At 43.9% G+C, this 15,951-nt stretch overlaps 2 protein-coding genes across 7 annotated transcripts in view; one reads left to right on the forward strand and one right to left on the reverse strand.

The window, feature by feature from the left end:
- Positions 1–496: 496 nt before the first annotated feature.
- mettl4 (methyltransferase like 4) overlaps positions 497–15,951 on the forward strand; it is a 66,151-nt gene continuing 50,696 nt past the window's right edge. For 2 of the 6 annotated variants that reach the window (XM_041206320.1, XM_041206323.1), the window contains exon 1: positions 509–576. The gene's annotated coding sequence lies outside the window, so the exon portion shown is untranslated. Of the gene's footprint in view, positions 577–15,951 lie in introns of all 6 variants that reach the window. The other 4 variants (XM_041206324.1, XM_041206318.1, XM_041206326.1 and 1 more) reach the window with 3 other exon arrangements.
- On the reverse strand, positions 11,128–12,709 carry mafk (v-maf avian musculoaponeurotic fibrosarcoma oncogene homolog K). The gene is made up of 2 exons (XM_041206331.1): positions 12,637–12,709; positions 11,128–11,581 (listed from the first exon to the last, which is right to left on the reverse strand). The coding sequence occupies exons 1-2, from the start codon at positions 12,670–12,672 to the stop codon at positions 11,186–11,188; spliced, it is 432 nt and encodes a 143-aa protein (XP_041062265.1). The 5' UTR covers positions 12,673–12,709; the 3' UTR covers positions 11,128–11,185.

The following is a 15,951-nucleotide window of genomic DNA, read 5'->3' on the forward strand; positions in this document are numbered from 1 at the left end:
AGACCTGCTGAGTTTTCCGAGGTAATTCTGGTTTTGTTTTGGATTTCCAGCATCTGCAGTTTTTTTTGGGTTTTTTTGTTTTATTCGCATTTTTTTTTTGTTTGATAATCATTTCTGTGAAGTGCCTTGGGATGTTTTAATACCACTCAGTACTGCTTGCCTCCCCTTCCCTTTAAACACAAAAAAACCCCTAAAGTGTCCTAATGAGGTGATTTCACCACCCCACCCACCTTTTAAACTGGAAATATCCCGGTTTAGCAAATCAGAACCCAAGGTGATTTAATCTAATAAGAGCGTGGCAAGCTGAAGTCACCCCACCCTCCCCCAATGTCTCAGTTTGCTGGGGAAACAGTCAGATTTTTTGGGCCAGTTAAAGGTGGTGTGCTTTTAAATGTTCTGCATTCTTTGGAAAAAGGACTATATTTTATATGCAGTATTTCAGTGGGGTTTTGTAAACTACAGTATGTGGTGGTTCCACCACTGTGTGGTGCTGTAGAGCAGGTTTGTCTGTTGGTGTCAGTCCCTAATGCTGATGGAATAAGGAGAAATTCACGATGGAATTACAGTAAAACTAAGGTATTTTTTTTTATCAGTGTACCTCATTAAAATGTCAGCATTAACGTGAGAACATCAACCTGTGAGGTTTAAGCTAAATCACTGCTGTATTTTATGAATAAGTTTCACTGTAGGCCTCAAACTTCTCCCCAGCCTCAATTTGAACAATGCTCCAGTCCTAGTGTGTGGCAATGGGGTAATATTCAAATTGAGGCTGGTGATCAATTTGAGGCCTAGGATTTTAATTTTCAATGCCGGGTGAAATGTCCCACTTTGTCTTATGAATCCTATGTTTAAACTTGCGCACTGAAACAGAACAGGAGATAATAGTGACATCTACTGGAAATTAAAGAGTTGACATGAAGTAAGATCAAGTGGAACTACAGATGCAAAACGTTGGAAGGCAAATGAAGCTGTACTTTTTGCTCTGGTTAGCCTATGCTGTCAGTTATAAGTCCAGTCCTGTGTGGCAAGATGCAAGGGGCAGTGTGGAGGAGAGACAATCCCTTGTGTAAAGGGTTTGATTTATGAGAAAGACAAGATTTGCATTTATATAACACCTTTCACAGCCTCAGGATGTCCCAGAATGCTCTACAGCCAATGAAGCCTTTTTGAAGTGTAGTTATTGTTGTAAAGTAGGAAAGGCATCAGTCAATTTGTACATAGCAAGCTCCCACAAACAGCAATTTGACAAAGACCAGATAATCTTTTTTTAAGCAATGTTAGTTGAGATAAAACACTGACCGGGGCACCAAGGAATACTTCCCTACTGGTCTTCCAAATAGTGTTGAGGAATCTTTTACACCTACAGAGAGGGCAGAATGGACCTTGGTTTTACCATTTCAGTTAAAAGATGGCACCTCCAACAGTTTGTAACTTGTTCACTACTGCAGGGATTATCAACCAAGATTACATACTCAATGCCTTGAGAGTGGGACTTGAACTTATGTCCTTCTACTCAGAAAGTGTACTACCCACTGCCCACAGTTGACAGGAGTTGGAAGATTTAGATAAATGGAGAAACTAGTGCTTTTCAACTTGAAAAGGTGGCTGAAAGGTGAGGGTAGAAATTAATCTAGGCCTATTTCTGGGCAAGGAATACGTTACCAAATCAGTGACATGTTTTTGAGAAAATTCTTTATAATGTAAATTTGTAATGTAAAACAGAGCAGATGTACTTACAGCAATAAATTACCATAGAACCAGACTTCGGAACTTAATATGCACAAGGCAAGATCAATGTTACTGAAAAAATACAATTATTTACTTCCTCTTAAAGTGAAAATTAAAATAAATATTTAAGAATGAGATTTGAATCATTGGAAGAGGAAAGGCATTCAAATGACAAAAAGTAAATAGGAAATGCTTACTGACCATTCACTCATCAATTCCCATTGTTCACTGACCATTTACCTATCAATACCCCCTGCCCACTGACCCTTCACCCATTAATCCCCAGTGTTCATTGACCATTCACCTATCACCCCTGGTGCCTACTGACCATTCAGCCATAAACCCTAGTGCTCACTGGCTGTCCACCCATCACCCCCTCCAGTGCTCACTGACCATTACATATGAGTTAGGACCAGGAGTAGGGCACTTGGCTCCTCGAGCCTGCTTCACCATTCAATAAGATCATGGCTGATCTGATTTTAACCACGATTTCACATTCCGGCCTACCCCCGATAACCTTTCACACCCCTTACTTATCAAGAATCTATCCAACTCTGTCTTAAAATTATTCAAGGACTCTGCCTCTACCACCTTCTGATTAAGAGAATTCCAAAGTCTCTCAACCCTCAGAGGGAAAAAATTTCTCTTCATCTGTGCCCTAAATTGGCGACCCCTTATTTTGAAACAGTGATTCCAAGTTCTCGATTCTCCCGCAAGAGGAAATATCCTTTCCACATCCACCCCGTCAAGTCCCTTCAGGATCTTATATGTCTCAATCAAAATGCTTCTTACTCTTCTAAACTCCGGTGGACATGCCTAGCCTGTCCATCCTTTCCTCATAAGACAACTCGTCCATTCCAGGCATTAACCTAGTAAACCTTCTCTGAACTGCTTCTAATGCATTTACATATTTCTTTAAGGAGACCAATACTGTACACAGTACTCCAGATGTGGCCTCACCAATGCCCTGTATAGCTGAAGCATAACCTCCCTACTCTTGTATTCAACCCTGGCAATAAACAATAACATTCTATTAGCTTTGATAATTACTTGCTGCACCTGCATACTAACCTTTTGTGATTTATGCAGTAGGACACCCAGATCCCTCTGCAACTCAGAGCTCTTCAATCGCTCACCGTTTAGATAATTTGCCTTTTTTATTCGTCCTGCCAAAATGGGCAACCTCACATTTTCCCACATTGTACTCAATTTGCTAGATCTTTGCTCACCCACCTAATCTATCTGTATCCTTTTGTAGCCTCCCTGTTCTCTTCACAACTTACATTCCTACCTATCTCTACCTATCTTTCTGTCATACTACCCATCACTCCCCACCCCCCCCCCGTGCTCATTGACCGTTCACCCATCAGCCCCCCAGTGCTCACTGACTGTTCCACCTTCAACCCCCAATGCTCACTGACTGTTCACCCCCCCAAGGCTTACTGACTGTTCACCCCCGCAATGCTCACTGACTGTTCACCCCCGCAATGCTCACTGACTGTTCACCCCCGCAATGCTCACTGACTGTTCACCCCCGCAATGCTCACTGACTGTTCACCCCCGCAATGCTCACTGACTGTTCACCCCCGCAATGCTCACTGACTGTTCACCCCCGCAATGCTCACTGACTGTTCACCCCCGCAATGCTCACTGACTGTTCACCCCCGCAATGCTCACTGACTGTTCACCCCCGCAATGCTCACTGACTGTTCACCCCCGCAATGCTCACTGACTGTTCACCCCCGCAATGCTCACTGACTGTTCACCCCCCCAATGCTCAATGACTGTTCACCCCTCCCAGTGCTCACTGACTGTTCACCCATCACCCCCCCCACCAGTGCTCACTGACCGTTCACCCATCAACCCCCCAGCGCTCACTGACCGTTCACCCATCACCCCCCCCCAGCGCTCACTGACCATTCACCCATCACCCCCCCCCCAGCACTCACTGACCATTCACCCATCACCCCCCCAGCGCTCACTGACCGTTCACCCATCACCCCCCCCAGTGCTCACTGACCGTTCACCCATCACCCCCCCCCAGCGCTCACTGACCGTTCACCCATCACCCCCCCAGCGCTCACTGATCGTTCACCCATCACTCCCCCAGCGTGAACTGACCATTTACCCATCAACCCCCCCAGCATGAACTGACCACTTACTCATCCCCCCCCAGCGTGAACTGATCATTCATCCATCACCATCTAGTGCTCACTGATCGTTCACACATCACCCCCCAGTGCTCACTGACCATTCACCTATCACCCCCCAGTGCGCACTCATTGTTCACCCATCACTCCCAATGTCTACTGTCTATTCATCCATCACCCTGTGTTTGCTGATCTGCAGTAACAACTCGATTTTAAAATTCTCATACTTGGCTAATGAAAATCTTTCAGTCTCAGATTTAAAATTAACAATTGATCCAGCATCAATTGCTCTAACCAGGGCATTTTACAGCTGTAGCATGCCTTCTGTCCCCTTTATTCTCTTCCTCAAGATATAAAGGCCAGCATTCCATTAGTCTTTTTGATTATTTTCTGTACTTATTCATGACATTTAGATGATCTGTGCACCCGAACGCCCAAGACTCTTTGGACCTCCACTGTTTCTAGCTTTTCACCATTTAAAAAGTACTCTGTTCTATTTATGTTGGACTCAAAGAGGTTTATCTTACATTTTTCTGTCTTGAAAGCCTTCACTAGTTTTATCCATTCACTTATCAATTTCACCTTATCAATGTCTCTTTGTAAAGTTTTGCTTCCATCTACACTGTTTACAATACCATCTATCTTTATGTCATCAGCAAATTTGGATATGTGGCTTTCTATTCCATCATCTAAGTCGTTAATAAATATGGCCAATAGTTGAGGCCTCAAAACAGATCATTATGGATCACCACTAGCCACTAGTACTCGCCCATTGTCCCTACCATCTGTCTCCTGCTGCTCAGCCAATTTCCTAAACAGGTCAATAATTTGCCTTCAATTCCATGAGCTTCAACTTTAGCTAAGTGTCTTAAGAGGGACTTTACCAGATAGCTTCTGGAAGTCCACATAAGTAACATCCATAAAGATTCCCCTGTCCACTACTTTAGTCACCTCTTCAAAAAATTCAGTCAGGGTTGTCAAGCATGACCTACCCTTTACAAATCTATGCCAGCTCTCTCTAGATCGACTGAAAAATTTCAAGTTGCTCAGTAACGCTATTCTTAATAATAGGCTCTAGCAATTCCTGACAACAGATGCTGGGCTAACTAATCTATAATGTCCCAAATTCCCTCTTTCTCCTTTCTTAAATAGTGAAGGGACATGCTTATTTTCCAACCTAAAGGGACAGTTCTCAAAATCAAGAAAACTTTGGAATGTCATAGTGAAGGCATCTGCAATGTTTCACCTTTTAAAACCCTGGGATAGAAACCTTCTGGTCCTGAGGATTTATCACTTTGTAGTGGTATTATTGTTATTTTGATTGTATTAATTGTGGTGAGTCCCAGTTCCTGATTCATTATTAATTTCTTTGGGATGTCCAGCCTGATGATCTCTTTACTGTAAATACTGATCTAATTATTCAGCATGCCCTCTATTTCCTTGACAATATCACCATTATCAGTTTAAAAGAGGCTCACATTGTTCCAGACCACCCTCTTTACTCAAATGTAATGGTAAAACCCTTGTTGGTTTTGATATCCTTTGCAGGTTCATTTTCATGCTTCTTTTTTGTAACTCTTACTACCTGCTTTATCCTTTGCTGCTTTGCATCTTTGCCATTCACCAGGATCTGTGCTATTTATATAATTTTTGTGTGCTTTTTCTTTTAGCTTAATGTTGCCAGTTCCATTTTTAGTTGTCCATAGCTACGTTTTTTTGGCAAAGAGTTCTTGCCCGTTTGTGGTGTGAACTGGTTTTGTATCATACTAATTCTTTTTTGAACACCTCTCACTGATCTTATTGATTTTCCCAGTTTACTGTGGACAGTCTCTGTCACATAACACTGAAATCAGCATTACCTAAACTTAGAATCTAGCCAAAGTCCTAAGCTCTGGGAATCCATCCCCAAATATTTCTGTCTCTTCACTTCTCTCTCCTCCTTTAAGATGCTCCTTAAATCTACCTCTTGCTCAAGCTTTTGGTCACCTGCCCTAATAGCTCATGTGGCTCCATACCTTAATATCGCCTCGGTGAAGTGTCTTGGAATGTTTTACTATGTTAAAGGTGCTGTATAAATGCAAGTTGATGTTGGAATAAGTAAGTGCCTCAGTTTATCACAGTGATGACCATTGGAACTAAACACTGGGGCACGGACAGCATGTGGAGGAGTCGGCAGTCCTCAAACCTCGACTGATTGTCCAAAGGTAGTGCAGTTATCCAGAGATGGTAACATCAGCGGTACCCTCTCTGATCAGGAGAGGCATAAGTTTAAGAGGATATGGTGTAAAGACCTGGTTCGACCGAGGCTAGTTTAAAAATTTATTCTTGAAATGTGGGCATCGCTGACAAGGCCAACATTTATTGCCCATCCCTGGATGCCTTGAGAAGGTAGTGGTGGGCCTTCTACTTGAACCACTGCAGTCTAATTGTTTTCTACTACAGTGACTACACTTCAAAAGTACTCCCAGTTGCAAAGCCCTTTGGGATGTCCTAAAGGCACTATATAAGTGCAACATCTTTCTTTCTTTGTAGCAGTTTTGGAACAACTGAGAGTCTTGCTCAGGCACTTCAGAGGGCAGTCAAGAGTCAAACATGTTGGTGTGGGACTGGAGCCGCATATAGGCTAGACCATGTAAAGACAGCAGATCTCCAACCCAAAAGAACTTCAGTGAACAGCTAAGTTTTTACGACAATCCAACAGCTTCACAGCCATTCTTACTGACACCAGTTCTATAATTGTAGACTTTTTAAAGTCAAATTCTGAAACTGCCATGGGATTTGAACTCTCATTCAATTAGAACAACTGCTTGTAGCGTCCTTCACTTAATAAAATGTCCCAAAGTGCTTCACAAGAATGTTATCAAACAAAGTGTGAAACCCAGCCAAATAAGGAGATATTAAGTCAGTTAACTACAAGCTTACTTAAAGAGATAGGTTTTAAGGAGTGTCTCAAAGGTGAAATATGAGGCAAAGGGGTTTTTGGACAGAATTCCAGAGCTTGGGGCCTAGGCTCTGTACATTCTATGAATTATAAAACCAGTCAATTAGCGTATTATGTCACGTACCTAACATACAGTTGCCATGAGGTGCTGAAGGTCAATGCTTTCAGGTGAGGAGAGAAAACACAAAACTTTAATCAATAGGCATCTCGCGCCAAACTGACAGTTTCTCTCTTTCTTCCCCCTTTCACTCCAGTGTTTCTTCTTACAATAGATCCAAATGCCATACAAGCAGCGAAGCTCAGATCTAGGGGAAGGGAATTACGGGTGCTTCCCTACACACACCCTCCCCTCCCCTCTTACAGTATTTAAAGTGAAGGCAGTGGGATTGGGAGGGGACATGTCACTCTGTGTCTGCACAGCATTGCCCAATTCCCCAGTGATTGACATGGTCTCCAGTGACAGGTTTGTTGCTCTTGTGAGGAACACTTCTCGCCTCACAGGAGATGCTTCAATAAGTGATAGCCTCAGGGTCTGACAAAGGGCACTTTCCATTGAAGGGTTAAGTTGAAACCATGCACCACATAGAAGGACTTCCATAAACCAAGGACTTTGGGGCTTTATATGTAGGATAATGGATACCTAGGAGTGAGTTACAGGCTGGAATCTAATCCAGGGTTCAGGGAGTTTATACATCGAGTAATGGATACCTGGGGGTGAGTTATAGGCTGCAATCTAATCGGAGTCGCAAAGCTGCGAGTGTAGTTGGTGCATTCTTCACACACCATCCTTGCACTGGAATTGTTCCAGTATCTCTTATGGAATTCTGTACAGAAAAGTGACAATCGCTGCAAATCATTGCTTCACCTCTCACCAGAGTTGTGGTTACTGTCTTGCAATCTATAGTGGTTATTTTGTTAGAGTATAGAATTTCAGTACAGAATACAGAAGTGGGCCATTCAGCCCAACTGATCTACATTGGTGCTTATGTATTCCACAAGCCTCCTCTCACACTCCTTCATCTCGCCCTATCAACATATCCTTTTTTCCATCATCTGTTTATCTAGCATACCCTTAAAGACATCAGCTTTCCTTTTTACTTTGTGGTTGGAAATTTTTCTAGCTAGATAGTATATTAACATGAGTGATTTATGTGCTGAAGCACTAACTACTGTAGTGAGGGAGTTGCTGAAAATTCACCCAATCATCCCTCAATGCACTCTGCTTAAACAGCAAGGCCACAGGGTGTCACCTGAGTGCATCATGTGAGTCATAGCAACCAAGCCAAACCCACAGGTTCTGATCTAAAAACAGGACTGACATTTCCCCTTTACTGAAGCCACTGTATATTTAGAACAAATCAATCTACAACCTACACACCCAGTTTCTGTTCCATTAGGAGGATGAAAACCATTTTGAAGTTGCCCCCACACCTTTCAGGTTGATCTTTAGATGTACACATGGCAAGGGGGCTATCTTTACTTTCCATTTTGGAATGACCTTCCCATGCCCCAGCCCAAAAGTGTCACCTATGGCTCAGTGGGTGGCTCTCTCGTTTCTGAGTCAGAGAGTTGGGGTTGGAGCCCTACTGCAGAGACTTGTGCACACAACCTAGGCTTGCACTGTCAGAGGCATTGTTCTCTTCAGCTTCTGTATGCAGCTGATTTGTTGCACTTTTCGGTCCCTTTAAGAATGGCGTGCGCCTGAGCACACATCTTAAAAGGAACATAACTTGTTCCCTGCAAGGCACATTCCCAATTGCTGGCACCCAATTACCAGTGCAGCTTACAGGGAACATTGGTCAGAGATACTGTTGTTCATGATCCATGTGTTTTGGGACATGTCTGTCTTTTATTTTTGTGCAATATCCCCTTTAAAGTGAACTGGGGAGTATTTTGATAGAGGTTTCCTGGCAATTAAATCATTAGGCTCCAAGAAATGCCCATGTGACCTGAGGATGCAAGTTGAAGCAAAAAGTAAATAGAAAGCTAATTGCAGTGGGGTCGGGTTCCAGCCTGTCTTGTGACAGTTGTGGCAGTTCAAACACAGAATTCGCATGAGGGGAGCAAGCCAAGCTTTCTATGAATAGACTAATTTTCTGTTTGGCAGTAAAAAGAAAATACTCCTCCAGACACTCTTGGTGAGGTAATGTGTGAGCTAATGGATTGTTCGTATCAGAGAACAGAACCGTGATGTGTGTTGGTTGGTCAGTTAAAAGGGAACTCTGGAAAGCTACACCATCAAGACCATTGTGACCTGAGGGAGGGAGCAGATGTGCGCCTTGTTGGTGTTAACCATGTCCGGAGACATTGGATGGAATTTGGCTGCCAGTGAATGTGACTCAAGGGTTGAAATGATTGAATGGGAAGTAAGAGATCCTATACAACGGAGGCCAAGTTGGAAAGAGATTGCCTGCAGTGCTACATTTGTGCGGGAAGTAATGCGAGTGCTTGTAACTACATGAGGTGAATCTTTATTGTATCGACTCTTAAAATATAAAGGTAAGTTTTGCTTTGAAATATCCTTTGCCTGTTAATGAATGTCTCTAGGGGAATCATAATAGATAAGATGGTAAAACCAACATCCTGCCCCATCTGGCCTTGCATGTAAAAGCTCTCCAACAGTAATTCGAAGAAGAGCATGTGAGTTCTTCTCAGTGTCCTGGCCCAATATTTATTCCGCAACCAACATGTTATTGGGAGCTTGCTGTGCACATATTTGCTGCTGTATTTCTTACATTACTACTACTTTGGAAGATAGTACTTTGTTGTTAAGCAGCATACTTCGTTTTATAACACTCCTGTGGCGAGCGTTGGGGTGTTTTATTATGTAGAAGTCACTATATAAATATAAGTTGCTGCTGTTGGGACACTCTTGATTTCGTGAAAGGCACAAGAGAAATGCAAGTTGCAGATGGGATATATTCGGCCTGATCGTAACCAAACCTGTCCAGTGGCAGAGAATAAATTGGCATAAACCTAAATGTAACCCCTCCCCCTCGTCTACAGTGATAATGAATACGTCCAAATTAGTCTGAGACTAGGTGACGCACACATGCAGACCAACCATACTTCTCGCGACTCGGGTTTAAATTACCACTTTGGTAAAGTGAGCTGATTCACTGAAATCAGCACCAGTTTCTGCTCATCTTACGCTTTTGTAAAAAGATTAATTTTACACAACCATTCCGAATATACAGATCATTTTCAATTCACTCAGGCTCAGAAAACTGAATTCTTTTCCTTTATAAAACTAGTTCAAAAGGGTGAATCGCTGTTGTCGATGAAAATGGCCATACCAGCTGCAGCTCTGAGTGCTAAATAACTTGGCTGAATTCCCAAATGTCCCTGTTTCCTTTCCGCCCCTCCCTTTTCAGCAAAACCCTTCCATGGCCTGTGACTCTGTCACAGCCCAGGCTCAATTCTGGCAGCAACAATCTTAAGCCACACGCATTCAAAGTGGTTACCCCATCTACTAAATTAATCTGCATGCAAGTTTGCAAAGGATTGTACGCATCAAGTACTGGAGGAGAAGTTCAAAGCTAAATAAAAATATATGTCTTTTGTACAGCTTGCAAGGCACATAGTATTTGACAATTGTACACACTGCTCCAATTGGACACATTTTGTTGAGAGAGTCACTGGACAGAAACCATAGATATTTGAAAGCCATAGGAATTCGGTTCTCAAAAGGTTTTAAAAAGACACGTTCGTAATCTTTGTTGGGTGTGGATTATGTTCCAGAACATTTTAACAGGTTTGGATGGTAACTTGAACAGTTGGCGAGATCATGCGAATCAGCCACAATGAGTTACAGCAGCATGATGGAGGAGAGCCTATCCATTGTACATCCAGACTCTTAACAGTGCATAGATTCCAGATATGGAGGCCTTTTCCTCCTGTCTTCTGGCAAGTTAACTCGGAAACAGTGCTTCTTACACACTTGGATTCTGGGTGTGGGTGAATCTTTGAATCAGCTCCAGCCCTGGCCGTGGGTTATTTTGTTACCTACCACACAACAGCAATTTTTCTTTAGTTGCAGACTGCAGGTCTTCACAAACTTGATGGCTTTATCTTGCAATCTCAGTTTCATGATGTTCAGGGGAGGCTCTTGTTGAATGGAGATTATCTTGCTGATGGATATGATCTCAAGAAGGTGTGCTGATTAAGAGTGTTCCCTAATGTAGGAACACAAAGAGCACATCATTCAGCACCTTGAGCCTGTCCTGCCATTTAATTAGATCATGCCTGGTGTCTATGTTAGCCTCATCAACCCACCTTGCACTCCATTACCCATCAATACCCTTGCCCAACCCTTCAACCAACAGTTCCCATACAAGATGATGATGGAGAGGGAACTGAGAAGGGCCTAGGAGTCAGATGACTTGATGATGGTGATGACACTGGTGGCCGGTGGGGTGGGGCCCTTGGTCATGGTGCGGGCATATTTCTGGAGGGCCTCATACTTGGACCGCAGACAGTCTAGTTCCAATCTCATGTTGGCATTCTCTCTGGTCAGCTTTGCCACCTCCTGTTGGAGGTCGGTCCTCTGACGTTGCAGCTCCTCCTTCTGTGTCACACGCTTGACCCGGCAGCTAGCTGCGTAACCACGGTTCTTCAGCGTGCGCCTACGCTGTTTCAGCTGAACAATCTCCTCCTTGCTCAGGCCTCGCAGGTGTTGGTTGAGCTCTCGGACTGTCATGGCGACCAACTCACGGTCACTGAGGGTCAGGGCATTTTCACTGGTCTCCTTCTTGACCTGTAACTAAAAAATACTTTGAGGTTATTGTTTTTCTTTCCCTCAGCCTACTTCAAGTACAAGCACACACATAATGTTTTTCCACTTGACTCTCAGCACTGTATCGTTTAAGAAACTTAACTCCATCCAGGACAAGGGAGTCTGCTGAATTGATGCCTTAAACATCCTCATCAATTCTACCCGCGCACCATGGCTGCAGAGTGTAGAACCGCAAGACACACTGCAGCAACTCACAAAGGCTTCTTTGACAACACCTCCTAAACCTGTGACCTTTACCACCTAGACGGATAAAGGCAACGGATGCATGGGAACACCACCACCTGTAAGGTCCTCTCCAAGTCCAAATTGTCTTGATCTGGAAATATATCAGCCATTCCTTCAATGCTGCTGGATCCAAATACTGGAATCCCCTCACTAACAGCAATGAAGAAGCACCTTCACCATACAGTTCAAAAAAAGGACCCAACATCATCTTCTCAAGGACAGCTAGGGATGGGCAATAAATGCTGGCCTTGGTGGGAGTGAAACATAGTGATGGGCCTACTTCATAAATCGCTGTATCCATGTGGTGCTGTTAGGTAGGGAATTCCAGGACTTTGACCCATTGATGATGAAAGAATGGTCGACGTATGTCCGAATCAGGATGGTGTGTGACTTGGAGAGGAACTTGGCAGATGGTAGTGTTCCCATGTGTCTGTCGCCTAGTCCTTCTAGGTGGTGGAAGTTGCAGGTTTGAAAGGTGCTATTGAAGGAGGCTAGGCGAGTTGCTGCAATGCATCTTGTAGAATGTAGTGGTACACATTGCTGCCACTGTGGAAGGAGGGAAGTTATCCTCCCTTAATAATGAGGGGGATGTTGAAAATCCATTATGCACATTGTTGCTTAGCAGAATGTTTTAAAATGGACGAACACAGTGAGTAGACAAAAATATTTCTTTTTAAATTGTTAAAACTTTTCATTTTACTGCTGCTGTCCTAGGCAGTGTCTTGAGTAGGAACCCAAACTACTGAAGTAAACCATTAAAGAACAGCAAATGAGACAAATATAAAAAGAATGCTCACCTTTATTGCTTTGCTTCCTTTGGGATTAGCCGTCATTACCCCAGTAACATCGGAGAGTACAGAGACAGAAAGTACACTGCAAACACAACAAAGTACAAACCATAAACTATTATTTAAATAATTTATCATTGAAACAAAATCGGTTTCTTCCTTTCCATTAGAGAAACGTAGCAAAAAAATCTTTAAATCACCAAGATAGCACCTACTGTGCAACCATCGCAGTTTCAAGCTTACTCACCACTGAGAGAAGCAATATTTGGAACTTTCTTTCAATAAACAGCCAGGTGTTCCCAATGCAATTGTTAATCAGTGACTGCACAAGATTCCCCAATGTGGAACTGTGTCACATACACACAGCAGGAAGGTCCCAGCTTCAATGTCCCTATTGAAGGAGCTGATCACAGCTGGGTCACCAGTGCTTCAATTGGCCTTGGCACCTTGGACCAGAACACCAACCAGGACAAAGCTCACTTGATTAGCATCCTATCTACTACCTTAAATATCCACTCCTCCTCTCTGGTTCCCTGTGGCTGCAGTGTGTACCATCTACAAGGTACTCCACAATTCATAATGCTTCTACTCCCAAACCTGTGACCTCCATCAACTGAAAGGATAAGAGCAGCAGGGGCATGGGGATACCATCACCTTGAAGTCATATACCATCCCTATTTGGACACTCGTTTTTTCATTGCCGCAGGGTCAAAATCCTGATACTCCCGACCTAACAACGTTGTGGGAGCACCTTAAATGAATTATTTTGAGATTGAGAGTTCATGCTCCTGATCACTACCCATTGAAACTTAGCATTTTGTCTGGTTGCGAGTGAGGGGAGGATAGGCAGTGGCTGGTACAGGTAACAGAGGACAGGAAGCCCTTGTGTAACTGTACCCAGGCTGAGTCAATAACATGGGATGGGAGCGGGAAACAGCATCCACCCTAAGAGGAACATCTCTCCATCTCCCCACTCCAGTCCTGATGCCCAGTTTCACAGACTATATATCACAGTAGTAAAAAAGACAGAACTTGCATTTATATAGTGCCTTTCACAATCCCAGGGCTTTCCAAATTGCTTTACTGTAGTAATGTAGGAAACACGACAGCCAATTTAAAAAAAAAATTTTATGGGATGTGGGCATCGCTGGCTAGGCCAGCATTTATTGTCCATCCCTAATTGTCCTTGAGAAGGTGGTGGTGAGCTGCCTTCTTAAACCGCTCCAGTCCATGTATTGTAGGTACACCCACAATGCTGTTAGGGTGGGAGTTCCAGGATTTTGACTCAGTGACAGTAAAGGAACGGTGATATATTTCCAAGTCCAAATGGTGAGAGGCTTGGGGGGGGGGGGGGATCTTCCAGGTGGTGGTGTTCCCATGTGTCTGCTGCCTTTGTCCTTCTATTTTGTAATGTTTGTGGGTTTGGAAGGTGCTGTATAAGGAGCCTTGGTGCGTTCCTGCAGTACATCTTGTCGATGGTAGACACTGTGCATTGGTGGTGGTGGGAGTGAATGTTTGTGGTTGGGGTGCCAATCAAATGGGTTGATTTGTCCTGGATGGTGTCAAGCTTCTTGAATGTTGTTGAAGCTGCATTCATCCAGGCAAGTGGACAGTATTGCATCACATTCCTGAATTGTGCCTTGTACATGGACAGGCTTTGGGGAGTCAGGAAGCGAGTTACTCACTGCAGGATTCCGAGCCTCTGACCTGCTCTTGTAGCCACAGTTTATATGGCTAGTCCAGTTCAGTTTCTGGTCATTGTAACACCCAGGATGTTGATAGTGGGGGATTTAGCAATGGTAATGCGATTGAATGTCAAGGGGTGATGGTTAAATTCTCTCTTATTGGAGATGGTCATTGCCTGGTACTAGTGTGGTGCGAATGTTATTTGCCATTTGTCAACCCAAGCTTGGATATTGTCCAGGTCTTGTTACATTTCAACATGAACTGCTTCAGTATCTGAGGAGTTGCGAATGGTGTTGAACATTGTGCAATCATCAACAAACATCCCCAACTCTGACCTTCTGATGGAAGGAAGGTCATTGATGAAGTAGCTGAAGATGTTTGGGCCGAGAACACTACCCTGAGGAACTCCTGCAGTGATGTCCTGGAACTGAGAAGATTGACCTCCAACAACCACAATTATCTTCCTTTGTGCTAGGTATGACTGCAACCAGCAGAGAGTTTTCCCCAATTCCCTTTGACTCCAGTTTTGCTAGGGCTCCTTGTTGCCTCACTTGGTATAATGCTGCCTTGATGTCAAGGGCAGTCACTCTCACCTCATCACTGGAGTTCAGCTCTTTTGTCGATGTTGAACCAGTGCTGTAATGAGGTCAGGAGCTGAATGGCCCTGGTGGAACCCACACTGAAGGTCAGTGAGCAGGTTATTGCTAAGCAAGTGCCACTTGATAGCACTGCTGATGACCCCTTCCATCATTTTACTGATGATCGAGAGTAGAATGATGGGGTGATAAATGACCAGGTTGGATTTGTCCTGCTTTTTGTGTACAGGACATACTTGGGCAATTTTCCACAAAGCTGGGTAGATGCCAATGTTGTAGTTGTACTGGAATAGCTTGGATAGGGGTGTGGCAAGTTCTGGAGCACAAGTCTTCAGTACTATTGCTGGAATATTGTCAGGGCCCATAGCCTTTGCACTATCCAGTACCTTCAGCCATTTCTTGATATCAAGTGGACTGAATCAAATTGGCTGAAGACCAGCATGTGATGCTTGGGACCTCCGGAGGAGCCCACAATGGATCATCCACTTGGCACTTCTGGCTGAAGATTGTTGCAAATGCTTCAGCCTTATCTTTTGCAAAAGTGTGCTGGGATCCCCCATCATTGAGGATGTGGATATTTGTGAAGCCTCCTCCTCCAGTGAGTTGTTTAATCGCCCGCTATCATTCACGGCTGGATGTGGCAGGACTGCAGAGCTTAGGTCTGATCCGTTGGTTGTGGAATTGCTTCGGTTTGTCTATTGCTGCTGCCTATGCTGTTTGGCACGCAAGTAGTCCTGTGTTGTAGCTTCACCAGGTTGACACCTTTTGCGGCTCCAGGCATGCCCTCCTGCACTCTTCACTGAACCAGGGTTGATCGCCAGGCTTGGTGGTAATGGCAGACTGGGGCATATGCTGGGCCATGAGGTTACAGATCATGGTTGAGTACAATTCTGCTGCTGCTGATGGCCCACAGCACCTCATGGATGCCCAATCTTGAGCTGCTAGATCTGTTCGAAATTTATCTCATTTAGCACAGTGGTATTGCCACACAACATGATGGAGGGTATCCTCAATGTGAAGACAAGACTTCGTCTCTATAAGG

This window comes from Carcharodon carcharias, chromosome 15, assembly GCF_017639515.1.
Source record: "Carcharodon carcharias isolate sCarCar2 chromosome 15, sCarCar2.pri, whole genome shotgun sequence".
Lineage (NCBI taxonomy): Eukaryota > Metazoa > Chordata > Chondrichthyes > Lamniformes > Lamnidae > Carcharodon > Carcharodon carcharias.

What these genes read in the sequence shown, in the direction of transcription:
- mafk (XM_041206331.1), bottom strand. Translation starts at nt 12,672, where the DNA reads ATGACGGCTAATCCCAAAGGAAGCAAAGCAATAAAG. An exon ending in AAGGAAGCAAAGCAATAAAG is followed by an intron (nt 11,582 to 12,636) that starts GTGAGCATTCTT and finishes AGTATTTTTTAG; the next exon opens with TTACAGGTCAAGAAGGAGAC.